The following is a 27171-nucleotide window of genomic DNA, read 5'->3' as shown; positions in this document are numbered from 1 at the left end:
CCCAGGCTCATTGTGAGAAATGACACAGGGGATGGACACCCAAAGAAAAGGAAAACAAATCCCACAACTGAATAAAAAGCCCCACCAATGTCCAAGTGCTCTTTAACGAGCTTTGTACATGGCAAAAGCTGAGCCACCCCAATCACTTTGAGCCTAATAATTAAAAAATATCTTGCTTTGGAGTTTGGTGTGGCCAGAGAGCACTGGGGAGGGAAATCATGAAAAAAAAAAAAAAGGAGATTTTTCTCTCGCTGCTGGCATTGTTTGGGGATGTCCTGTTGCTCATAGAGGATCCTCAAAGCAAAGCCACAGGAGGGGGAGACCTGTGGGAGCTGACAGGAGATTTGGAAATCTGGATGCAATTATCTCAGAGAGGTCTCTGTCCCTGCCTTTGATTGCTTTGCTGCCCAACCCTTCAGGGTTATTTTTCCCCAACCAGCACACAAATATCTGTGCCACCAGCAGTGCAGGGGCAGAAGGAGAGAGGCCTGGAAATGAAGCCAATTAAGAGAATTGCCTAATTGCAGGGGCAGCCAATGAATTGTGTGCTGGCTGCAGGGGCAGGTGGCTCAGCTGCAGGGAGGAGCAGGGAGAGCTCAGCCCTGGGCTCTGCAGTGCCATGGCTTGGCAGCAGCAATGTCCCAGCAGCTCTGCTCAGCATCTGCACTGCACCCAGGCAGAGAAATCACCAGCTTGGAGAGTTTCCAGCCTCTCCCTAAGGGCTGCCCGTGCCTCTCCCACAGCTCAGCAGCCAAAACAGGTGATCAAAATACTGCACGAACGAAAAAATGGGATTTTAAATGTGTTACAGGAGCTGGCTCAGAGGATTTTCTGCAGCTGTGACAGGAAAAGGCAGGGGAGAGCTGCAAAGAGGTGTCAGCCTGATGGTCACCCTCAGGAAATCTTGGAATTTGGAGAAGCAGAGCAGTATTTACCTGCTCACAGGGCTGGATCTGGCCCTCCATAAACACAGCAAATTCAGCAGCACACAGCAAAGAGCTTTTACAGGTTCTGAGGGAGATGGCGTGGTTTACACAGAAACAGCAACACAGGGAAGCAGAACATTGTGTGTGTGCGTGGCAAACTGCCCAGAGAACAGGAATGTTTGTGCAGGGGGTGTCATGGTTTGACACTGGCACAATGCCAGCGCCCCCATGAAAATGTAATCTTTCCATTGAATGCTGTGAAACGGAATCCAGAACAGAGCAAAGCAGGCCCAAGCTTAATAACAGAAAAAAACTTTATTAAGCTACTACTACAAAAGAAAGAAAGAAAGGAAAAAGGAAAAAAAAAAAGCACACAAAGATCAAAATGAAAACCTTGCAAAGCATTCCTCCTCCCACCGCCCAACTCCAACAAACCACAGTGAGACACAATCTGTGTTCTCAGAGGCGTGTCCACCTTCAGTTGGTCAATATCCAAATGGACCTCTTCCTTCCAGAAAAATTCTTTTTCCACGACAGGGGTAAGAACAGAAAACATGAAAGCTTCTGTGGACTGAGGACAGTGTTTCTCAGTCTAGAAATGAATCCAGGTACCCTATAACACATTGTCATTATTAAGAACCCCTGCTGTGTCTGGGAGGGGAAGGTTCAACACAAATTGAATATATTCTTTTCTGAATATATACCTGAGGATATGTGTGAGAAAACACCTGGAAATGAGGCAGGGGGCTGGAGCAGAGGGAAAACAGAGCCTGAAGGACCTGCCTTGCTGACCACCTACTGAGCACCTCACTGAGCCTTCCCTGGCCCAGGCAGGAGCAGGACACTGCTGTGGGGCTGAGGCTGGGAGTAGGACAGGCAAAGAGGCTTTTCCCAAAATCTCAGCCCCCAAGGAGCACTCAGAGCAGCAGTGCTGGAATCACAGCACGAAGCACTCCAGGAGCAGGCTCTCTTCCCAGAATTCAGCATCACAAAGCGAGGCAAGGATGGGAAATTGCTGCAGTCCCGTGGGCAGAGGTTTCAGTTCCCAGCTCCTGGTGAAGTTCCCAGGCACCTCTTGCAGATGGATTTAGGAGCTGCTCCAGATCCTCCCCCTGCTCTTTGCACCTGAGTGCTGGGTCAGTCATGAGACAAAGGCACAGACACCGATTTATTCTTTCCAAACAGGAAGTTGGTTCTGCTCTCATAATTTTTCATTTCATTACTTTAAGGCTCTGGGATCCCAGGGAAATATGAGGTAATTCTGGGGAGCCTGGCTGATTTTATTTAAAGTGCATCCAGGAGCAAGGACGTGCTGCTGATGTTTGAGTCGTTTTGCTGTGAGGAAATTTAAAAGGAGCTCACAGAAGCACAGAATGGTTTAGGTTGGAAGGGACAGAAAAGCCCATCTAAATCAACCCCCTGCCATGGGCTGCTCCCAGCCCTGCCCAGCCTGGCCCTGGGCACTGCCAGGGATCCAGGGGCAGCCACAGCTGCTCTGGGAAACTGTGCCAGGGCCTGCCACCCTCCCAGGGAAGAATTTCTTCCATCCACACTGAAATGTAAAGCAACAGCTGCCACTGGTGAGCTCAGTATCAAAGTGTCATGAAATCAATTTCCAATTACTTACACAGATCCCTCTGAACCTGACATTTCATGAACATTTAGCAAAGTGTTCCCAAAGTCTTGCTCTAACATCCTAGGACAGGTCCAGGGCTGATGAGCCCAAAACTGTCTCGTTTAGCTGTCTCCTCACTTATTATGTCGAAATCTCTCAGTACATAGAAATTAGAAAAGTTTGAATAGAAAAATTTGAGCAATATCAAATAAAAAACCCAGATTAACTAAAGGAACAGAAAGAAAAGCAGATTTTTCATTTAATAATTCATTATGGATCCTAGGAGTTTCACAGGGTTTAAAAGATCTCTAATTATTACAGTTCATGGGCCATGGAAGCAAGTTGTACCAGAGAAGAAACCATCAAGCATTGATGAGCTTTTCAAAAACCATCTGCTCACATACACCTCACCTTGCAGAACACGGAGGACAAATACCCCTGTTCCTCCTGGTCCAGATTATTTCAACCACTCAGGAAATAAAAGCTGGGAGCCAAAATCCTTCCCCAGGACTGTTCATTGCAGCCCTGACTGGGTGTGAGTACAGCAAGGAGTGGGCTTCCATGAGAAATGAGTTATTTTTGTGCCTTCCTGGGCTTCAGGGGCTGGGAGAGTGCACAGGAGGCAAAGCAGAGCTGACCAGCTCAGGAATTCACCAGCAAGAGGTTTAATGCAAATCATGCCCCCCAAATTCCCACCCTGCCATGGGTTAAATAACTTGTCAGTGAATGCCTGGAGCACAGAGCAGTTCAAAGGACATCACAAGAGACTTCTTGAGGTCCCTGTCAGCTCTCAGGCTGTTGCATCCGTGAGCAGCTTGCCTGGCACACCTCTGGGATGTGCCGTGGGATGGGATGTGGCAGTGGGGTCGGTCCTGGGGGGAGTGCCCCATGCCTGGCTCTGGCAGCCACAGCCCAGGGGCCACCTGGCACTTCCCATGGCCCCAAGGGCATCCCTCCTGCCCCTTTCCTGCCCTGGCTCCTGTCTGTGCCATTTGAGTGCTGTGTCTGGGCACCAGGAGTACTGATTTGTCAGATTTGGCTGGTTTTTGACCCAGAGATGGGGCAGCTGAGAGGCGTTTTAAAAACTTCTATTCCATTTTCAGGCTCACATGAAGGGTGAGACAATACAGATGCTATAATTCACACCAGCACAATCAGAAGCTAATTATTTCCTAATTACAATACACTGTAAGTGTTTCTTGGCCTATCAGCTTTAGCCACACCATGCTATAAATGCCTTAAAGACAATAATCTAAAATTACCCTTCCTGGATCCTGCTACAATTCATCTTTCATGGTTCTGTTTCTCCAAAGTATTCAGTCCTATTTGCAAAGCCATCCTTTGAAACTTGTTTCTAGCTCCATTTCCTTCTCAGCAATGTCTGTCCTGTTCTGTGGGAGTCCAGGGCTTCCCTCTGGCTGCCCTGGGACCCTGGCAGGGGTCAGGAACCCCCTGGACAGAGCCCCCAGAGACACTGGCTGTGATCTCTGTCCATGCAAAAGAGTTTTCAATCTTACAGGATCAATTACAAGCTCAGAGTGTTTGATATCAGTAATAATTAAGTGTGGCATGGGTGCAAAAGTAAAATTTTAGGATTCTAGATGAGGGGTCCAAAGGGGACAAGATGGAGGAAATTGGGTGTGCCTTGTCCTTTTTCTCCTTCTTCGTGCCCTTCATGTGTCACTGTGGTGTTGGCATTTTTCTGTTGGTTCAGGCTGGGGACACACTGTCCAACGTAGGTGACAGATATTGGCACGTTCTTGTAAATGCAGCCCAGGGAGTTTCTGGTATTTAATGTTTGTCACATCCCACTGAGGGCAGAGCCCCACACGCTGCCCTGCAGGACAGAGCTGGGCAGGGCAGCAGAACATGTGAGAGATAAACAGAATAAACAACCTGGAAACCAGCACAGACCAATTATGGCTTCTGCTTTGGCAGGGGGCTGACAGACAGAGACTTTTACAATCCCAGAATCATCAATACCTCAGATTCCAACACTGTTCCAAATCAGCATTTCTAAATCAGCATTTCTTATCTCAGAGTTTGGGTACAGATGCAGACTTTGTGAGCCTTCTGTCCGACCCAGGGCAGGGGGGATTTGGTGTTGTTTTTTCCCCCTGACCCAGCACAAGTGAGGACCCAATTCTTGCCCACGCTGGATCCACACCAGCACAACTTCCCGGGATTCCAGAGCTGCAGGAGCACATCTCCATTCTGCTGCAGGGGTGGAAGGGAGAACCTCGTCACTCTGTACAGCTCCTGAAAGGTGGCTGTGCTCACCTGGGGCTGGGCTCTGTCTCCTGGAGCTGACAGAACCAGAGGACACAGCCTCAAGCTGCACCAAGGGAAATACAGGTTGGGTATTTGGAGAATTTTTTTTACTGAAGGAGTGGTAAAGTTCTGGAATGGCTGCCCAGGTGGAGTCCCCATCCCTGGGTGTGTTTGACAAAGCCTGGATGTGGCTCTGGGTGCCAGGGTTGAGTTGAGGGGTTGGGGCTGGGTTGGACTTGATGATCCTGAAGGTCTCTTCCAACCTGGTCATTCTGTGAATTCTGTGATTCTGTGAATTCTGTGATTCTGTGAATTCTGTGATTCTGTGAATTCTGTGACATCCCTCACAATACAGGGATCAGGTCACCAAGCAGGGCACAGTTAACCCTGTTAACCCTGGAGAAGTAGAATATTCTCCCCTTCCCCAGAGAACCTATAGCTGAATATATCAGACTGTATTCATTTGTTTCACCCTTTCCTTCCTGGCTGTTTAAAATCAAATACCTCCTGGTCTGTGTAAAGCAGCTTTCAATCATCACCACTTAATTTTTGCTATTCAATAAAGCATTTTCAGCTTTATTTCTGATTATTTCCTTGCTATCAAAACCAAAAGGAAAAATGAATTTATTGAATATGCTGACTGACAGTTTGATCCATTTGGATACATGTATGGGACGTGCAGAGGCACATGGCAGGAAGCATGGTGGAAATAAGCTCTTAAGAGATCCCAGATCACTCATTTTTAATTTGTTATCTCTCATTCCAGAGAGATTTGTTTTGGAATTGCCAGGTACACACTACATTATGCAACTGAAAGCCCCGAAGGTAAGGAAAGAAGGTCATTAACAACAAATGCTTTGGATAAAAACAGCCTTAAAAATAAATGTGCTAACCAAAACAGGGATGAGAGAAGCTTGGACAGTAATAAACTGGGAATGCCCAAAGGTTCATGATTAGTCAGGCTGCAGGAAATGGTCCAGTCAGCCTTGGGGAATGAATTCCTAGCCAAGGCTTTTTGTTTCTGATTCTGTTTCATACTGGTTGTTTTATTTTTACTATGTGATAACCTATTTCCCATTCCTATTCTCCACAAAGTCTATTGTTTTCCTAGTAGGTTTCTATAATTATTCTTTACAACCTGAGCACTGAACCAGCTTAAGTATGCTCCCATTAAAAGATGTGGATGATGAAGTCAGAGTTTCTTTGATACACTTTAATTTTCTACATGAAATGTACAACTCTCCATTTTTCTGAGCCCAAGGACACCCAAACAAGCATCTGCACCTCTTCTCAGGGCTCCCAGCCTGCCCTTGGCTCTCAGCATTCCACACCTTTGAGCTGTGCTCTCCCAGCTCTTGTCCTGCTGTTTTTCTGTTCCAGCTCAGTCCCTCCTGTGGCTGCAAATCCCTTCCCCAGGTTGGGCTGGTGCCTCCCACGAGCCCCAAACCCATCCCAGGCTGTCTCTGGCTGCTGCAGTGTGGGATCCCAGCACATCCCTCTGGCTGTCCTGGCTGTCCCCAGACCCTGCAGGGGCTCAGAGACCCTGGCACCAAGTCAAAAACACCTCTGGCTTCCATTTTAGCCCGTGGGAAAAGCTGCCACCGTTGTGTGAGGAATTACAAACCACAAGGGTTTGAGTAGTGTGATATTTGAATTAACACAGGGTGGAAAAGTAGAATTTTAGGGCTTTAAAATAAGGGGGGGGCCAAGATGGAGGGATCTGGGCATGTCCCAACCTTCTTCTCCTTCTTGTCCTCCATGTCTTGCTGTGATGGTGACACTTTTCTGTTGGTTTAAGGTAGGGACACACTGTCCAACATAAATGACAGATATTGGCACGTTATTGTAAACGTGGCACACATAATTTTTGGTGTAAAATGCAAACACCACCCTGAGGGCAGACAGAATGCCATGGCCGAGCTGCTGGACAGAGCTCAGCAGGTCAGAGAGAGAATGTTCTAGAGAAGGGAAAATAAACAACCTTGAGAAGCTGATCCTACACATTCAGACTCCTTCTTTGGCCACAGGAGCTGGGAATTGAGGATTTTACACTCCCGGGGTCATCCCAGCACCCAGACCCCGAGACTCCAGCTGCCTGCAGCTCCTTCAGGGCCACCAGAGCATTTGGGATGTCTGGTGCTGTGAGGACAAAAGGAAATGGGTGGTGGAGCAAGTTCTGTGGGATTAAACAAATCAGTCAAACATCATCCTGTCTGTACAAGCCATCCCTGTTTATCTTTCAAGGGCAGAGTTCCTGGTGAGGATTGATGTCTAAAGAAGGGCACGTGTTCAGCTTGGTGGGTATTTGGGATCTAAAAGGCAAAGAACAAGTTGTTCAGCCCTGCTGCATTTTTGGTATGCTCAATTCAACATTTTACCACTGGCTCTCACTGGAAGTATCAACAGTTTGCTCTCCTCTGCTATTTTGTTTTATTTCATTGTCTTCCTTTAAGCATTGCAGCAAATACAACCATAAAATCAGAGCTGAAGCTCCAAAGGGTAGATGAATGCCTGAGGAGAAAAATACAATGTCAATTCTACAGAGGGGAGTGCTCAAAGTGCTTGTTGTGTCCTGTGCCATAAAAATGAGGAAAAATATCCCGTTTTTTACTGTGACAGTATCACACTCTAGCACTCTGAACCAAAAATCTCACAGTATCAGAGTGCCTAATTATTATATTTGGCGCCTAATACTTGTCAGCTGGGACGTGCCAGAATAAATCCACAGTGAAAACCTCTGCAGATGTAATCCCATTTATTCTAGCTGGGTTCATTTACACCACAGACATCTGACAGTTATTGAAGAGGCCACAATTCCTTAATTCTGCCTTTAATTCTGGACCTTCACATGTTGATTCAGTGCCATGCCTGGGTGTCAGAAGCAGTTTTGGTGCTGGATGCAGCCCTGCTGAGCTCGGGAGGGAGCAGTGTGCAGGAAGAATCATGTCCAAGGTTGTCCAAGTTCCAGCACAGCTGTGTGGCTCTTCAAAGCCCTGCACAGCATTCCCCACATTCTCTGGGGAATATGGAATCATAAAATAAAGGAATGGCCTGGGTTAGAACAGATCTTAAAGATCATCCAGTTTCACCCCTCAGCCATGACCTCCCACTGTCCCAGGTCACTGCACCCAACTTGGCCTGGAACAATTTTAGGGATGGGAAATCCACTGATGCCTTGTGCAGTCTGGGCTGGAGCAGAGGCTGGGCAGGGTCACAGAACAAAGCAGGGATTTATTCAAGGATCTCCTCCATGGATCCACCTTGGGCAGCACCAGAGCCCAGCCAGGGCTGCACCCAAATGACCCAAAATGGTCCCAAAATGCACGAGCGCTCCCAGGGCTCTCCCTGGGATCAGTTCTGCTCCATTGGCACCTTGGAGTTCATTGTCCCATTCCAGCTCCAGCCCATCAGTCCCACCCTGCTTGTTTGTCTCTCTCCAGCCCACGCTGTTTGTGCTCCTGGGCTGAGGTTTGGATCATTTGTCCTTGGTGCCCAGCTGGAGCAGGAATTGTTTTGTCTCCCTGCTCTGTGAGGAGAGCTCACCATCCCATAATGTGAAGCTCAGAACTGCACACTAAAGCAGCACAGAATGTGAAAAATAGAAAAGCTAAACCTGAGGCATCACCATGGCTTCTCTGGCAACCTGTGCCAAGGCCTCACCACCTTCCCTTCCTCCCAACACCCGACCTAAACCTGCTCTTTAATCTGGAATCCTGCCCTCCTTGTCCTGTCACTCCAGACTTGCCCAAAGTCCCTCTGCATCATCTTGTAGCTCCCTCCAGCTACTGCCACCCCAAAGCCTTTCTTTTCCAGCCTGGACAAACACAATTTTCTCATCCTTTCCTTGCAGGAGAGATGCAGAACAAGGGCAGCTGATTATTACTGACTTTTTATAGGTCACAAACATTGGGCTATTAGTTACTGAATGTGACTTGGCTGTTGAAAAGCAGCTGCTCACCAAGTTCTTTGAGAAACTCTGCATTGCTGAAGGCTGACATTCTCCTTGCCTTTATCCACTCTCCAGGAGCACTTCCAGCATGGACATTGTGCTGGGTTTTCCCCGGTGCTGGGCTGGGGTCAGGGGTGCCTTTGCTGCCCTGGGAGTGGCACATCTTGTTCCCTCTGCTGCCACCAAAACGTCCCAGGAGCTGCTGCTGTGCTCCCAGCCAATCCCTGTCCCTTTTTTGTTTTTTTTTTAACACAAACTGTGGAGTGAGTGAATCCTGTGGGGAAAGGTGAAGCTGTGTGCCTGAGGAGAGCTGTGCCCCTGGGAATAGCTGATGGAAATTCCTGTGCTCCTGATCTGTGGTACCCAAATGTCTCCTTTCTGCAAGGACTGTGGAGCTCCCTCAGGACTGAGCTGATTTCTGTCCTCCTCCTCCAGCCTCCTGATGGTGTTTTAATTTTGTAATTCATCTCTTTCTTTCATACAAACTGTTTTCCTTATTTACTTGGAGGAGCATCCTGTAATTCACCCTGGGGCTGCTTGCAGGAGAGCCAGGGTGCAATTCCAGAGAGGAGGAATCACTGCCCAGATATCCTCAGCTCATCCTTCCCTAGAGATGAAGGAACTCTGCTGGATCAAGGCTGATGCTGACCCACGGGGCTCTGCAGCTCCCTCAGAACCAATTCCAGCTATCCCCCAGAGTCTCCTTTCCTTCATTGCACTGCTTGAGCAAACCCCACTGATTGGAAGAGAAGATATTCACAGAATATCTGTTTGATAGATGTCTGTCTGAGCACTGGGAATGTCACTGCCATTAATATTGTCTCGGGGGAAAATAACATGACCTGAACTATCCAACAATGAGAACTGGAGAGAGCAGAGCAGCCACAAAACCCTGGCCAATGAACTGAAGTGCAGCTGCCAGCAGTTCAAATGAATTAGGAAAAAAACCCGTGTTTTATTCAGTGGAATGAACTACAGCCAAAAGAAACACAGCTTTCACAGAGAAACACTGAACTTTTGGACAATAATAACCAGCTGCAATTTGCCACTCTTTCTTCCTTAAGCCATTCTGGGTCTCTTGGTTGTTGATTTTTTGCTGAAAGTTGTACCCAGCATGCCTGAACGAGCCCACCTGAGGGAGCTGGCATTAAGTCTTGGCTTTGAAGTGCCTTTTTTCCTCTCTGTGCTAATTTTTTGGGTTGTGCAAATTATTCTCCGGTGCTTCCTGCAGGCCTCAAAGAATTCCAATACATAGGATTTCTAAAAGGATAACATCCCCTTATTATGGAGCTCCTTCAAATTGCCTAGATTCATGTTAAAGGTCTCTTTTAGAGTCACAATGTGCTGGTTCTGTGCAGTCTCCCAAAACCCTCTGTGGGTCTGAGCACACTCAGAGCTCACATATCCCTGCCAGGCTGTTTCTGCTGGGCACTGTTTCACCATTTCTTGCTAAGAATGCTAAAAATTCAAATTTCCCACCTATAATTTCACCTTCAGATGGGGCCAAATAGATATTTTCACTGCCAGGTGTGGGAGGGTGCTCCCAGGGAGCCCCAGCAGCTGCCACTCCTTGTTGCCAAAGGCAGCTGGGGCTGAGCTCTTCTCCCAGGTGTGTTTAATTGCTGGAAATTATTCTGGTGGTCAGCTGGGGGTAACTCGGGTGCTACTTTATGGATGGAAAGGATGGACATCACCTTGGACAGGTTGGGTTGGAACGGATCCTTCTGGAGGCCCCTGGACCAGCCTCAGCCAGGTAAGGGAGGATGCTGCACCCAAAGGTGCCCAAATTGCCCCACAAACTGCTGCAGCTCAGCAATGCTCAAGGATTGGTGCCTCAGGTTTAGCTTTTCTATTTTTCACATTCTGTGCTGCTTTAGTGTGCAGTTCTGAGCTTCACATGAGGGGATGGTGAGCTCTCCTCACAGAGCAGAGACAAAACAATTCCTGCTCCAGCTGGGCACCAAGGACAAATGATCCAAACCTCAGCCCAGGAGCACAAACAGCGTGGGCTGGAGAGAGAAAAACAAGCAGGGTGGGACTGATGGGCTGGAGCTGGAATGGGACAATGAACTCCAAGGTGCCAATGGAGCAGAACTGATCCCAGGGAGAGCCCCGGGAGCGCTCGTGCATTTTGGGACCATTTTGGGTCATTTGGGTGCAGCCCTGGCTGGGCTCTGGTGCTGCCCAAGGTGGATCCATGGAGGATCCTTGAATAAATCCCTGCTTTGTTCTGGGACTCTGCCCAGCCTCTGCTCCAGCCCAGCCTGCACAAGGCATCAGTAGATTTCCACCAGGACCTGCCCCACACCCCCTCTGTCCCCCTGGATGTGCTGGAAGTGCCTGTGGAGTGCAGGGCTGGGCTTTGGGAGCAGAGTTTGGGCTGCAGTGTCCCAGGAATGGCAGAATCTGCTTTGCTCAGGTGCCAGCTCATGAACAGAAAAGGGCTTTACTTAGCAGGTATTTATTTACCTAGCATTTTTCCCATTTTACAGGAATAATGTCCTGCACAGCTTTTTCATCCCCTCAGCTGCTGGTGGGATCAGGTTGTTCTATACAGAGGAAAATTGCTCTCATAATCAGTTCTTGAGGGCTTTTTTTTGCTAAGTTTTTATTGTGTGATGGAGAGCCTATGCTGCTTTAACACCACACACAATGTTTTGGCTCTTAATCCTTTCACAATTAAGCAAATATATTTTGCTTTCTTCAGAGATGACACAAATCCTGCTTCAAATACAAAGCCAAACAACAAGAACAAAATTCCTGCACAATGAAATTGCAGGAGCAACACTGAGGAAGCATTTCAAAGGCAGTGAAATCTCTCCACAAAGGCAACTCCAGCCAGCAGCCACTGCCTGCAGGAATGGTTTTAAAGTATTTCCACATTTTTCATGCTCTTTTCTTTGACCTTTAGTGCAAGGCCATCTGTGCTGAGCAGCTGAATCTTGTGGTCCCTTGAGTGGCTGCTGTAGATAAGCTTCAGAGTGTATAATAAGGACAAAAACCTGTGGGAAGAATACATTTTAAAACCCTCCCCCTTCCAGATAAAGTTTGCTATAGCTAATTTAGCCCCTGAAGGAACAAGTCTATTAGCCCTTTGGTAGCTAATTTAATTCCTGATAATTTATTGTTCTGGATGGGTTGGGAAAACAGATTCCAATGCCTTTTGGGTGGTAATAAGAAATCATCAGGGGAACTGAAACACTGTGGAAAAGGAAAATACTTGAAAGATGGGGCTGAGAGAGCTGGAAGTGCCTCCCTGGCGTGGGTTGTGAGAGGAGATTGGCAGCTTGGAGGAAGGAAGGGGGACCTGAAGGCAAGAGCAGGGTCTGGGGAGAGGATAAGGTGAAGAACTGGGCTTGAGGGAAAATAAAGTTTTTTAGGCTCAGTGTTTTGGCAGCTCCTGCTTTTCACTGTTAGATAAAAGGGTGTGTGATGAAGTACGGGGCAATGGTTAAAACTGAGGGTTTTATTTCTGTGACCTCAGGGATTTATGTCACTTATTTGATTTTTATCTGTTGTTCCCATAGACCTTTATCTCCAGGTAAGGCCACAAGGTGCTGATTTGTGCAGATCCCCTGCTGGCTTCTCTTGGAGATGCTGGAGCTGGCATCAAAACAATTTCTGTGGAGAAAGGAGATCATTTATTGGCACTTGCTGCATTTCTGGCACACCAGGCCAGGGGAAGGTCCTGCCAGGGAGCAGCAAAGCTGCAGAACATCCTGCATTTTAACCTGCAGTGCCCTCAGACCCAGCCACCCCCTTCAGCAGGCACAGCACACCTCCACCTCCCCAAAATCCCCCTCTGAAACCTGGCTCTGCTCCTCCCTGATGAGTTTTGCAGCACCTCAGCTGCTGCCAGGCTGATTTGCCACGTGTGGGCAATTTCCCTGCCACAAACCCTGCACCTTCCTGCTCTGGTCAGGCCTGGAGCAGGACAACGTTTCAAGGCACGTGGGAACCCTTCTCCTGTTCCCTTCTGCAGCCTGGTCACAGGTTTTTGTGTTATTTTTGGCTTCTTTTCCTTTCTGTCCCTCCCTAAGATGCAGATTCCCTAATACTATTAGGGAATAAGGAGGTAGAACAGAGCACACTGAAACAAACCCAACATTTAAAAGAGAGCAGAACACACAGAAACCAACACAAGAATTGAAAGGAGTGTTTGCACAGTGCTGCAGATCCCAGGGGGATGAGCCCTGGCAGGCTTGAGAGGCTTTCTGCCTCCTCAGAGTGCACTGAAACCTTGGGGAGATCCCTTCCCCTGGCTGGTTCTCCCTCTTGGACAGGAGTGCTGCCCACAGGAGCAGCTCCAAGGGATGGAGACAGCTCCCAAAAATCCAGTTCCTTGCAGAGGCACAGCTGTCAGGGCTGACAGGTTGTTAGAGATTCATGCTCACTTATGAGCCATGAAATAAAGCTCATCTCCCCTGCAATTTACTGCTATGCAGTGCCATTGATTTTTATGGGAGCTGCCTGGTGTTTCATAGCACAGTGTAATTCTGCTCCTTTTTTTTTCCTTGGACATTTCCAATTTGCCCATCGTTCACTTAATGGCTCAGTCAAGAGCCCACTGAGCTTTTTATAGGATTTAAATGGGAGACATTAGCATAGCATGGATGCTTTAATACACCTATATATGAATCTTTAATGCATTCTTATTGATCAAGTCCTTGTATGATAACAGAGGACTGTCCTCCCTGTTTATACAGGCAGAAAAATCAGGCACAGAGGGGAAAATTATTGCAAATGTCACGTGCAGGATTTAGCAACAGAGGACTCCAACCCACTTCTTCTAAGCTGTAGAATCCCAAAATGGTCTGGTTTGGAAGAGACCTTAAAAATCATCCAGTTCCAACATCTTCCACCATCCCAGGTGCTCCAAGCCCTGTCCAGCCTGGCCTTGGGCACTTCCAGGGATCCAGGGGCAGCCACAGCTGCTCTGGGCACCCTGTGCCAGGGTCTCACCTCTCTCACAGGGAAGAATTTCCTCCCAAAATCCCCCCTAACTTTACTCTCTGTCGGTTTGAAGCCATTCCCCTGGTCCAGTCCCTCCCAAAGGGTCCCTGCAGCTCCCCTCGGGTGCTGGAAGGTCACAGCTGGGTCACCCCAAACTCTTTTCCAGGCTGAACAAATTGTCCCAGCCACGCTCCATCCCCCTGACCTGACTCCTGGATGCTTTGAGAAGGTTTTTCTTGCTGTTTTCGTGCCCAGGAGCAGCCTGGTGTCTCTGCCTCTCTGTTCTGGTTTTGCACAGCTCTGTTTGGGCTGGTGGGGTTTAACCCTGAGCCTTCATTTACAATCAAATGAGAATTGCTGCAAAGGAGCTAAAGCAGGTCGTGGGGTTTAAAAGGTCCTAAAGGAAATAATTAATTAATGAGGGTAAATTGTTGGTAAGATGATGTGAGCGTGTGGAAACAGCTCTTGGGGTCATTAAAAAACAAGAACAGATTTATTGACCGATCAGATGTCAATAAGCTTCCCTTACAAGCGTGGACATTGTATCCTGTGAGGGAGCTGGGCCGGGAAGGGATCTGCTAATGCAATATTAACCAGAATTCCTCTCTACTTAATCCTCTTATTAGGTATTGCATTACTGGGCTGCCAGCGCTGCTCCTGCTGGGGAGGGTGAGGAAGGAAGGAGCTGCCCCTTCCCGAGCACATTTCAGTGGTTTGGACACCAGGGGTGAGCCAGCAATCCACCTGCAGGAGGTGATACCCAGATGGACCCAAATCCTCTGGGGAATGGGGGAAATTTGTTGGAGTCCAGGACATCCCTCTGGCTGCCCTGGCTGTCCCCAGACCCTGGCACCAAGTCACAAACACCTCTGGCTTCCATTTTAGCCCATGGAAAAAACTGCCAACTCTGTGTGAGGAATTACAAACCACAAGGGTTTGAGTAGTGTGGGAGTTGGATTAACATAGGGTGAAAAAGTAGAATTTTGGGGGGTTTTAGAATGTGATTCAGGGGGTCAAGATGGAGGGATTTCAACGTGTCCTGACCTTCTTCTCCTTCTTCAACGTGTGGCTGAGGGATCAGTCAGCACAAACAGGCAGGGGAATGCTGAGCTCCCCTGAATCTGACCTGGGGCCATCTCCTTTGGGTCTGGGAACAATTATCCCAAGAAAACATGGTCAGAAAGAAAAATGCAGCTTTATGGAGGCAAGGGAACAAATCTGGAAGCTGTCTCTGTGCTTTTACCCAAGGTGGATGCTGCTTCCTGCAGGAGGCACCTGTAGAAAAGCTGGGAAGATGCTCAGAATGGAGTTTTTAGCTGATGTTTTTGTTCAGAGCTTCAGGAACCCAACCAGGACATCACCAAAGCCCAAACCCCTGAGCTCCTGTGGATGATTTGGGGGCTGTGTTGCAAAGCAAGGGGACTCAGTGCAAGGATGAGGAAAGATCAGGCCATAACTTCCATCCTGCTTCACTTTCCCAGCTGCTGGGAACAGGGAAAGGTGATGTGAGATAAGAAATCACAGACCAGGTTATTCACCAACAGAATTGGCAGTTATGGGATTGCCCTGGAAGGGAAAAAAAATTGATTTTTATTTAATTATTTTGTCCTCTGCTGCTTAAAATACCAGCAAGTTGTCCTAGAGCTCAATCAGTGCTGCTGTAGCTGGAATGAAAAACACCACATCTGTTGCACACCAGAGAGATTTAAGGCACCTTTCTGGAAAGCCAGGACTCTTTGAAATATTCATGAATCTTCAGCAGTTTCCTAAGATACAGAGGAATGTCAAATAATCTCCTCTTCTTTTTGCACACTGTAAGGTTTAATAGCTTGAGCTGGGAAACCTTTGCAAGATGGAAATGGCCCCTTCCCTTCTCTCCTCAGGACACTGATGGTAATTCCTGTGATGCAGGACAGGGGTTAACTAAATGGGGGTGTTACTGCCAAGGCTTCAGTGCAGGAGGCCAAATAAAGCAGTTTTTAGTGCCAAGGATGAGGGGTGAAGGTGTCAGTGCCACTCATGGAACACTGAACAGCTGCTGGGTGCAGGAAAAGCCAAGTGGGAGAAATAAAAGAGGGGCAGGAAGGCTGGAACTGGGCTCTGTGCTGCATCCAGGCAGTGCCAGGCCAGAGGTGTCTTGGAGGCAATCTGACAGGAAGCTTTGGATGGGGAATGCAGCAGGCACTGAGGTAAATTGCAAATTTAATGATGTTTGCTGTGAGGACAAGCCCTGAGGGGGATGTCTGACAGCGTGGAACCACCGTGCAGAGCAACCTGGAGATTTGCTCATTACAGAACAGCCAAATCCGTGTGGGAAGTGAAGCAGGATGGAAGTTATGGCCTGATCTTTCCTCATCCTTGCACTGAGTCCCCTTGCTTTGCAACACAGCCCCCAAATCATCCACAGGAGCTCAAGGGCTTGAGCTTTGGAGATCTGGTTGGGTTCCTGAAGCTCTGAACAAAAACATCAGCTAAAAACTCCATTCTGAGCAACTTCCCAGCTTTGAAACTTCTTCCAGTTTTCTAATTTTAAACTTTCTCCAGAATAAATCTCAATGTCTCTTCAGGAACAACATGGATTGAGGCTTTGCAGATCTGTCACTGCGAATTTTAACACTTCCACAAAGACTTCCTTCAAATCACAGCATTATTTTCAACAAATTTATTTTAAAACTCATCAAAATATTGATTTTGAGGTTGGAAGCATCTCAACATTTTTCATTATTGCACCGCATCCCTTCCTTTTACAACCAAATCGATGCATTAACGTGGCCATCTGGCATGGCATAAAGCAGGGAGGGGAACCAGTTCCATTTCCAATTTGCCTTTGTTTCCTAGAGCATTTGGAAAGGAGTGCAGTTGGCTCTTCTGTGCCACATAATGCTCGTGCACCTCAGGGAAGGAGGTCAGTGGGATACAGATATTCACAGAGCTCTGGGGTCATTGCCACGGGCCCCTGGCCTGGTAATAATTAGCACAGACTCCATGAATTTCAGAAGGTTGAGATCTGTATTTTTATTAAGTTTATTTAAGTAATCTGTATCTTTATTAAGAAACCCACTGCTCTTTTATAGACTAGCTTGCTACAGCTTGACCTATTTGGTCTTCTAATTAAAACACCATCACCATTGGTTAATTAAGCCACCCTTTGGTAAACAAATCTGCATAACATATTCTGTCAGGGTCAGCTTGTCGGGACCCCAACAGTGTGAAAGTCCTTTTCCCGATCCTTTTCCCAGTCCTTTTCCCAGTCCTTTTCCCAGCCCGTGCAGACAAAGAAGGAGCCTGGAATGTGTCCGATTGAGTTTTCAAGGTTGTGTATTTCTTCTTCTCTATAACATTCTTTCTCTCACCTGCTGAGGTCCATCCAGAAAGGCCATGGCATTCTGCTGTGAGCCTTGGGCAGCTCCCACATTATATACTCAAAACTATGTATCATATGTTTATAATTTCTTTACCAAGTCCTATCACCTATGTTAGACTGTGAACCTCTACCTTAAACCAATAGAAAAGTGACACCATCACAGCAAGACATGAAGGGAAAGAAGAAAGAAAAGGCGGCCAGGACATACCCAAATACCTCCATCTTGTCTCCCTGAATTATAGTCTAAAAAACCCCAAATTTCTACTTTTCCACCCTGTGTTAATTCAACTCCCACACGACTCAAACCCTTGTGGTTTGTAATTCCTCACACAGAGTTGGCAGTTTTTTCCATGGGCTAAAATGGAAGCCAGAGGTGTTTGTGACTTGGTGCCAGGGTCTGGGGACAGCCAGGGCAGCCAGAGGGATTCCTGGACTCTGGTAACATTCCACACGTTCACACCACCAGGTGCAGCAAGTCAAGGTAAGAATTGTTTCTCCTTCCTTTCTCTGATCTTCTCCCAGCCTGTGTCAGGCGATGCCTGGGGAAGTTGTGTGTTTCTGTGGCCAGAGAGCTGCTGCCACACCCTGGAGCAGCCCCTGCCCCACAGAATGAATTCCTCTGGCTTCACTTTTTGCACTGGGTTATTTTTTCTTGTGTTCATGGCTAGAACAGCTCTTGCCCTCCTCTTGACTTACCTTGAGGTGAGGATTCTCTCATGGTGTCCAAGCTGGGGCTGGACAAACCAGAGAGGCTCTGCATTGCAAAGATGTTTTGTGATCAGAAATTCATCTCAGCCTTTAAATTAATTGCTGCAATGACTAATTAACTCAATGCCCAGACACGCTATTTCTGGTCAGAATTTTATGGTGGGGTTTTGTTTAGTGTTTCAGTGGGAGGCTGAGGGCTCCTGCCTCACTGGTGTTTCCCTGTGGGTGTTCTCAGCCAAACCACCAGGACTCTCCTCTATCTGTAGCATGGATTTTCCTTCCATCAACCAGCAGAGCTCTCCCAGTGCTCTCCCCCTGCTCCCTGAACTGGCTCCAGTATTTTGATGAGTCCCTGCCAGCCCTGCTGATGGCTGCTCTGCTGCTGCCAAATCCCAAAGTGATGGAACTTTTCCCTTAAAATTCCACCATCCCCTCTCTGGTAGCTCCTCAAGCAGAGCATCACGCTGGGATCCTGCTCTGAGCTGGAAAACTGAGCAGCCCCTGTGCTGCTCATCCTCTGCCCCAGGGCTGGGGCTGTGGCCCAGCTCCACTTGTTTCTAGCTCACAGAAACTCATTAAATTATTGATTCAGCCAAGCATTTGGCATTCCCTGAATTCCAGGGATCCTGTGGCAATGAGGACCAGCTCAGCTCCCCCACGGTCCCCCTGGCCCTGGCACTCTGACCCTTGTCAGGCACAGAGGTGGGAATATCATTAACAAAAATATTCCACTTCCCTGAAATTGCTTCCCCAAAAATGCAGCTGAAAATCCCTGGAAATTCCCCTGCTTCCTGTATTAAAATGAAATCCAAACACATCATGAGGAAAACTGCCACAAACCCATCATGTGAAAGATCAGTAACTACATTCTAGTTTATTGACTGCAGTCAAGTTTTATTATGCCTCAAATAATTAAATACTGCAACCATTACATTAAAAATACAGGCCAATTTACCAAAATAATTGTATTCTGAAGATTATGTACATATTATACATTTTACAGTCTCATGTAAACTTTTTTTTTTTTTTTTTATACATAAGGTAAATCTGATTTATGGTAACTAGAAAACCCAAAATACTCACTGACAAAAATTTTCCTATGAAACATAAGCACTGGATCTGGGACAATTAGGAAAATTGCAATGAATGGAAACCAACTATAAAACATAATATAATCAAGTTAGTAGAAAAATGAATTAAATTACATTCATATAAAAAATTGAACTAAAAACATTGCTATGCATCATTATTAAAAAAAAAAAAAAAAAAAAGGGAAAAATCCCCCACTCCCTCTCCCTTTATATATTAACACAGCCTTTGATGGGGAGCTCCCCTGTGCCTCATTTCCAGCAATGGGGCATAGCCTGGGAAATCCAGATTCCCGTTCTCCTTTAACATATATTAAATAACTAGTGTCTGTACCAATACAAATATTGTATAATTCATGCACTGGGATTATGTTCAGGGTAGCCCACACCAAGGCACAATTTTTGTGTCATTTCCTCCCCCCCACCCATCCCCAGGTTTCAGCATGCAGTGCTGGAGATGTTTGCTAAACAAATTCTGTGGGCTTTGGCTCGAGTCTGAGTCTCACCCTGGGGCACACAGAAATCCTTCCAGCAGATTTTTGTAAATAAATAAGGAAAAAGAAGTTAAAGGCCTTAAAGTTCAACATCTTGCACCAACCGTGTCAGCTCAGCTACCACACCCTCCAGGAAACATGGCACTGAGGCAACATCATTCTGGTTCTGGTCAAATATTTTATGTATTAACTAGGACAAGGAAATTGCTGCTGCTGTAAATCTTCCTTCCTGTGACAGCTGTAGTGTTTTGATTTGGCATAATGGAGCTCCAAGTCTAAATTGGTTTTCAGCTCCCAGCTCCTCTCAGCACAGCCCCATTTGCATGAGCAGCCAGGTACTGCTTGTAATTGAAGTACCTGGAAATGCTCATTAAAATAAATGCATAATTGAACCGTATCTAAGCAGCTGCCAAAATTAACAGCTGCTAACTTGGCTGCATTCTGAAGGCTTGTAAAATTTGCATATTTTATAACTGTTCTGCACCTAGAAAAGGCCTGGTCCTGCAAAGGGCACGGCCTGTGCTTGGCTTTTTGAGGTTACAAGGAATAAGCAGCCCTTGGTCAGAATAAATCCATGGAAGACAACAAGCTGGAGTGACTGAAGTCACCTGGATTTAGGCACTAGGAATAATCCTTCAGTGGTGAGTGCACCTGACCTGACACCAAACATTCTGTCAGGCCTGGACAAGGTGAAAGTGTACCCAAAATGGCCTCTATAAACCGTGCCCAGAGTTACAAGAAAATCCAACACAGAGGATGTCTGGTTATGTACAGCCTTGATAGAAAAGAAATCCTAACCTAGAGTATCAAAATACTGTATTCATATAAACACAGGACAGCACCTAATAGAAAAGTAAAAAGTGGAAAACACAAGCTTTTCTCTTGAAATTAAATACCCTAAAAATCTTGGTTTACAAAAAAAAAAAGAAAAAAAAAACAAACAACCAAAACAAAAAATCCACAAGAGGAATTTGTGTACTGGAAAAAGAAAAATTAAGGGAGGAACTACATCTCCCCTCGTCTGCGAGTTTTTGCTGCAACAGCTCTGCCTTCCTCCTCCTCCTCCTCCTCTTCCTCCTCATAATTTTCTTCATGAATTTCTTTCTGGTTGTGGTCTTCCTGCATTTCTTGCTCTTGGTCTGTCCCTCTGTTATTCTTTTCATCTGCCTGATTGGGGAAAACAAAACAAACTTAGAACATATGCAGTGCCAGTTTCTTTATGGCTTATTTTAGGACAGTGAAATGGTTTTCAGCTGGAGTTGTGAGAGCTGATGGGCAGAAACAGAAAAGAGAGGTTTTCCAAAGCCTCCAGGGAGGAAGAACTGACACAAAGATGGAAGGGTGAGCTAAAGGAAGTTGGGACAGCATGAAATGTTCAGCTCTGTGACCCAAAGCAAGCTAGAACAGTTATTATCTCACATCCCTGTGCCATGACCAGGTGTGGTCAGGGCTTGGTCCTGTCCCTGAGCCCTGGGCTTGCACAGAACTCACATTTTCCTCATTTTCCCCATAGGGTTCCTCAGCATTGTGCTCCAGCTCTCGTTTCTTCTCTTCAGTCAGGTCCTCCTGCACCTGCAAAGCACAAGAAATGTTCTGTATGGTTTAATTGCCTTCCAAAGAGTGGCCTGTGGCACAACTGGGCACATGTTCACATACTTTTTTACAGAATGACATGATATGATATTTTTACAGAATGAAGATTCCAAAGAAGGGAGAAGAGAGTAGAGAGAGGTTAAAGGAGGATAAAAAGAACCATAACCACCCAACAGTCAGGAAACTCACTTCCTCTGAGAGCATCTAGCTTTTAAACACAATTCTCACAGACAATCTCTTCCAATGCTCTCCTTGGAGAGAGCAGGTCATGCTGAGTCTGTGTCCCTGATGTTCAGCTTTTGGATCTCTCGTTCCCTTTTGCTCTGCCAGCACCCTCCCTCCATTCCATGCCCCACTTCCCATGTTAGGTGCAAATCTGAAAGAGGAATGTTTTGAAGTAAACTTGATTTCCTTTTGGGAAGTGCTGCTGTGCTTGTCTGCTCCAAAGAGTGTCCTGTGAGCTGGCTCAGAGAAATCCATCACACCAGGGTTACTTTGGGGAAGCTCTGAACAGCAATGAGTAATATTTGAAACTGATCCCCACTGCAGCATCTCTTTTCTCTCTTAATTGCTCACTCAATCCTTGCTGCCCCTTTCCCTGCTCCCAGTCAGCTCAGTGGGCACATCCTTTCTGAGATGTGTGTAAATGGCTCCTGGAAACCAGAGAGCAGCTGCCAAAGCTCTGCCCAGCTCCCAGTGGCCTGCATTTAGCACTGGTGAGTGCTAAGTGCATCCCATGAGGGATTGACAGCAGCCAATTCCAGGGTGGTTTTTTTTTTTTTTTTTCTTTTTTTTGAAAGGGGTTTTGTGGGAATCAGAAATAGGAATTGATCAGGTATTACTGAGGGGCTGTGGGGTGGATCAGGGAGGTGCCTGCACAATGAGCATGAGATGAAGGGAAAAGCCCCTTCCCTCCCTCTCTGCTCCAGCTCCATGTGCTGTCAGCTTCCTGAGCAGCTCCAGGAACTGCAGCTTGGATTGCTCAGGAGGAGCACAGATAAATCAAAGTCACAGCTAAGGAGTAAGTAAGTGGCCAAGGAAGCAGTTTGCTCAGAAGTGCAGTGTGTGATTAGAGATTAATGAGGTTTTCTCTGACCTTGAGGTTTCCGGGAAATTTTCCTTGTGTTGTGAAAGGCTTAATCTTTTCAATTATTGCACAATTAATGCTGTGTGGCATGGAAGACTAATGGAGTGCAGCACAGGAGCATGAGTTACCCAGAGTGTATCCAGAAGGGGACAGCAGAGCAATGGCAAAGACCTCACAGGTTTCTAAAGTCAGACAAAGTGATTTGGGTTCATCGTGCACTTCCAAAAGACACAAAAGAGTGTTAATGGAGTTGTGCCCTGCTGCCTGAGCCTACACCTGCCTGGGGTCTGTGTTCTTACCTCCTCTTCTCCCTCTTCCTGGTATTGTTCATCCACATTATCCTCCTGCTGGTCAGGATTTCCTGCCATCTGCACAAAGATCACATAAAAATTCAGATCTATGACCTTGCCTAATAACCAGAGGGCTGAAGATTAAAGCTTCTTGTTCTGGAACTAAAGTTCTCTGTAAAGCTGAAGTAACAATAATGGCAGGAGAAGTTTTAGTGCATTCATTAGCAGTAGTGAGAGCCCAGCTCTGTGATTTAAAGTTGCCCTCAATTAAAAAACAGCAGGATGAATATAAGAAAAATCACTTCACAGAATAAAGCAAGACTTTCCATACTAAGCAGGAAGACAATGGAATATTCACCCAGCTGAAGACCAATGCCATAAAAATTCAGACTCTCTCTGTCCGGAGGAGTTTACAGCTCCAACACAGCTGAAATGTGCAGCTTTGACCTCCTGAAGGAGCCCTAGGGGTGCCTCTTTTGCCTTTACCCACCACCAAGTGCTCCTCCATTCCTGGATGTCCTTGTTTCTGACCCGTTTCCTTGTGCCTTTCATTTTCCTCAGGCAGGTTTTCTTCTCTCTCTTGCTCAGCTTCTTCAAATTCATCTTCTCCCTGATTATTGGGGTCATCAGCAGGATTCACATCTTCCATGGCTGCCTTCTGCAATTGACAGGAGTGAGTGTTAAATACTTTTGGCCCATGGTCCATCTGCATTTCCCTTGAAAGAACAGCAGCATGGGCTGTCAGAGCCAGCTCCATCCCCACTGGCAGCAGCTGGAATCTCTGCAGGCTCGGGGCTCACTGAGCTACCTCAGCATGAGCAGGGGCAGAGGTGCAGGTACCTGTCTGCTGAAACCCAAAGAATCTGAGCCCTTCTGTCCCAGGGGCTGCTGCACAGCTTGTGTTTACTGACCAGCTGACAGTGCCTGATAAGGCCCCGTGAGCAAAGATAAGAGCTCACAGCTCCACAGAGCTGATGGCATCATTCAGTATCAGCCTGTCCTGCTCTGTTGACCTTGGCTATGTCTAGAAGAAAACAAAACACTTTTCACCTCTGCCATGCAGAAAAGGAGCATTTTCGGCTTATCATTCAATAAAAGCAGTTTTATATCTTTACAGACAACAAGTTAAAGATCCCTTAGAAATATTCACTGTACATCTTAATTTGCTGAATGGGAGGGAAGTAAGGAAGATGCACTTGATGCTGACAGCTCCAGGGAAGCTGGAGTCTGGGGGAAGGCACAGGGTGATTCTCCTGCCCCAGATCTCTGTGCAGTCGATATCAGGGCTCAGTTCAGTGCTGACCTACATCCTCTTTCAGGACCTCACACCTCTGTACTGACTCCAGCTGGTTACAAAGGCTCTTGAGCTGGCCTTTGATTAATGACAGCATGAAAAACCCCATCCCCTCTCACTCTGACTGAACACTGCTGGTATTTTTTGAAGCCAAATGCACCTGTTCAAGTCCCAGCTAAGACCAACTCTTTTATTCCACTGAAAGCACAGATCAAAGTCATGTGGAAATAAACACCTTGCTTCCCACAAGGGAGCTTTTTCCTTTTATTTCTTCCCAAATGAGTAAGGACATCTTTAAATAGATTCTAGATGTTGTTTTCAACTGTCAAGACTGTCTTCCTAGCAGACCTCTGCTTATCTCACTTCTATAAGGTGCAATTATGGCAGACGAGACCTGTGGGTTCTCACACTGCAACCCTCAGCATCTTAATTCATACTTACTGATTCATCAGCCTGCTGATTTTCTGCCTGATGTTCTGCTTCTTGCTGTTCATTTGCATTATTCTGATCATCATCTTCACCTTCATCCTGGTGCTGCTTGTCGTGTTCATAAGCTGAGGAAATTTTTAGGTGATTATTGTTTTACAGCAGTTTTTAGTTATCCTTTTAAGAGTCTCCTAAAGACAAGGTTCCACATGTGCTTTTAGCAGTGGGCAGACTCTACAAAAACAGATAATGCTCACAGAATTGATTTACTCCTAATAGGAAACAGAAATTAAAAGATCAGTCCAGGCTGGATGGGGCATTGAACAGCCTGGGCTAGTGGAAGGTGTCCCTGTCCATGGCAGGGCTGTGGAATGAGATGAATGCCTTCCAACCCAAACAATTCCATGATTCTGTAATTTAAAGAGATCTAACAAACCCATAGGCAGAGCCAGGGGCATAACCAAGATCCACAGAGCCTGGTAACATCTCAGTCAAAAGGACACTTTTCCTTTCAGGATCTTTAGTAATTCCTCTATTTTACTCAGTCACTTCAGCCATGGTTATTTGAGCTTCTGGTTTTAAATTGCAAGTTTATGTTTCACTTGAATCCAATCTGGATATGAAATGAATATTAAAGTCTCCCATGAAAGGCAGTGCACAGGGAGCCTGTGAGCATGGCAGGGACAGAAATTCTCTCTTACCTCCTTCCTCTTCCTGAATACCTTGCTCTTCCTCCCCTTGTACAATGTCCTGGTCCATGTTATCATAATGAGCCTGTTGGCTGAGAACATTAAAAGCCAAGCATCATTTCAGATTCAAAAGTGTGTTTTCTGCTTCAATAAACAAACCCCCCACCTGCAGCTCTGCCTCTCTCAGCAGCTGCCAGAGCAGGCCCCAGTTTCATGCTCTATTATCTGACATTTTCTCACATCACCTTCCCTGAAAAATGCTTGACAGAACAGAGACTTCCTTGTGCAGCTACACTGACTTGGTGTTGTGTGTCTCTGTATGTGGAGTCTGCAGTCCTAAAGGATATGGGTCAGGCAAGGAGCAAAGTCAGGACTCTGAATTTTAGGGAACAAGCCTCCAGCTCATCAAGGAATGAGCCAATAGAACCCCCTGGAAATCTGCCCTCAGGGACAAGGGAGCAGAACAAAGCTGACAACATAAACCCAGAGCACGACAAACATGGATGTGGGAATGCAGAGCTTCCCTCTGGCTGCCCTGGAAAGTCTGGGTCCCTGGCAGGGGGTCAGGAACCCCCCTATACAAAGCCCTGAGAGACACTGTCTGTGATCTCTGTCCATGGAAAAAGAGTTTTCAAACTTACAAGATGAATTACAAGCTCTGAGTATTTGATATAAGTAATAATTAAGTGTGGCACGGATGCAAAAGTAAAATTTTAAGTTTCTAGATTAGGGGTTCAAAGAGGACAAAATAGAAGAAATTAAGTGTGTCTTGTCCTTCTTCATGCCCTCCATATTTCACTGTAGTGTTGGCATTTTTCTATTAGTTTAGGCTAGGGACACACTGTCCAACGTAGGTGACAGATATTGGCACATTATTGTAAATCCAGCCCAGGGAGTTTCTGGTATATAATTTTGTAACATCCCACTGAGGGCAGAGCCCCACACGCTGCCCTGCAGGACAGAGCTGGGCAGGGCAGCAGAACATGTTATAAATCAGCAAAAATAACCAACCTTAAAAACCAACACAGACAAATTATAACTTCTTCTTTGGCAATGGGGCAAATAAACAAAGACTTTCTACAATTTTGAAATCATCAATACCACAAGTTCCAACAATGGCAAAGAGGGAGAGTTGCACCTGAGGCGGTTTTTGAAGAGTTTCTCCCCTTGCTCTGCCTGTCTCTGCAGCTGGAGCTCTCTCTCCTGGAGCTGCTGCTGCCTCAGGAGCTGCCCTCGCAGCCTCTGCTGGTGCAGGGATTCCTGCTGCTGCCTCAGCTGCCTGGCCTCCTCTGCTCTCTGGGCTCCAAGGTGCTGCTGCTCCAGCTGCTGCTCATACGCTGCTTTCTGCCTCTTTGTTGGTGTTACCTGGCACAGAAAGGTGTTAGTCACAGATTAATCATCCCCCCAGTGATCAGAAACAAGCAGGGACAAAGCTGTCCAGAGGGGAAAAGCAAGCTCCATGAAATTACAGCAAAGTTATTTTTAAGTTTTGTGTCCCTGCTTGTAGATAAAACATTCTTTGGAACACAGACAGGAAGTGTTGGGGTGTTTGTGGAGCACACAGGGGAGGAAGAGGAGACTGTGGGCTAAGGAAAGCCATGTTTCTCCTATAAATAATAATAAAACCTCCCAACATATTACACAGTAAAAGGAGGTTTTGCTGACTGATAAGACAGCAAAAAGTTTCCATTGATTTAAGTGGTAATCTCAGGGGGAGCTGCTTTTAGCCTTAAGTGAGACACTGCACATCTTTTTATATTCAGCAATAACTTAGACTAACTCCAGCTTCACAGCTTAACCCACTGCTGCTGCTCTGACCCTCTGCACCTCTTCAGCAACAGCTCCTCATTACACCAGAGTGACACAATTGATCTGCCAGGAGAGAAAGTGTTTACACAGCCTACAGTGAGACCAGTGAAATACATTTTCTACTACAGATCCAATCTAGGATGTAAATCCAGGATTTGCTGGTTTTATTTAGAGCTGCACACTGATTTCCCCCTGGCTATTTTAGTCATGTTTGTCTGGCAGTTAAAATTCCCTGTCAAACAACAGTGATTATGAGCTGGCAGTGTGTTTGCAGGAGGCAGGTACCTCTGACAAGGAAACACGAAACACTCTGCAGTTTTCTGAGATACATCAAGTTGCCAAGGCAGAGCAGTTCTCCATCCCAGCCTCCCTCTCACCTGCTGAGTTCTCCATCACCTACCACGGGCCTCAGGTTTGCAGTGGGAGACAGGATTCAGTCTGCTGCTCTTTTTTTTTTTTTTTTTTCTCCATCTGTTGCTTTTTATCAGCAGAATTAATGTTCATTAAGATCTGGCCAGCACTGCAGTACAAGTGTGCTCAAGTTGAGCCTGAATCCTGTTGCACCCAAGTGCTTTGAATCCCAAATTTTCTATAAACACGACAGTAATTTTATCT

At 46.5% G+C, this 27171-nt stretch overlaps 1 protein-coding gene across 2 annotated transcripts in view; it reads right to left on the bottom strand.

Annotated features, from left to right (window-relative positions):
- Positions 1-18634: 18634 nt before the first annotated feature.
- Positions 18635-27171, bottom strand: part of GOLIM4 (golgi integral membrane protein 4) — a 30179-nt gene continuing 21642 nt past the window's right edge. For both annotated transcript variants that reach the window (XM_021548210.3, XM_021548211.3), the window contains 7 exons: positions 25886-26112; positions 24760-24839; positions 24074-24186; positions 22829-22996; positions 22348-22416; positions 20860-20940; positions 18635-20535 (listed from right to left, as the gene is read on the bottom strand). In XM_021548210.3, coding sequence (XP_021403885.2) covers positions 20374-20535; positions 20860-20940; positions 22348-22416; positions 22829-22996; positions 24074-24186; positions 24760-24839; positions 25886-26112 — 900 coding nt within the window. In that variant the 3' untranslated portion in view covers positions 18635-20373. The remainder of the gene's footprint in view (positions 20536-20859; positions 20941-22347; positions 22417-22828; positions 22997-24073; positions 24187-24759; positions 24840-25885; positions 26113-27171) is intronic.

Source organism: Lonchura striata, chromosome 10, assembly GCF_046129695.1.
Source record: "Lonchura striata isolate bLonStr1 chromosome 10, bLonStr1.mat, whole genome shotgun sequence".
In the NCBI taxonomy this organism is placed as follows: Eukaryota; Metazoa; Chordata; class Aves; order Passeriformes; family Estrildidae; genus Lonchura; species Lonchura striata.
Note: the sequence above shows the minus strand (reverse complement) of the source record. Positions and strands in the feature narration are given on the sequence as shown.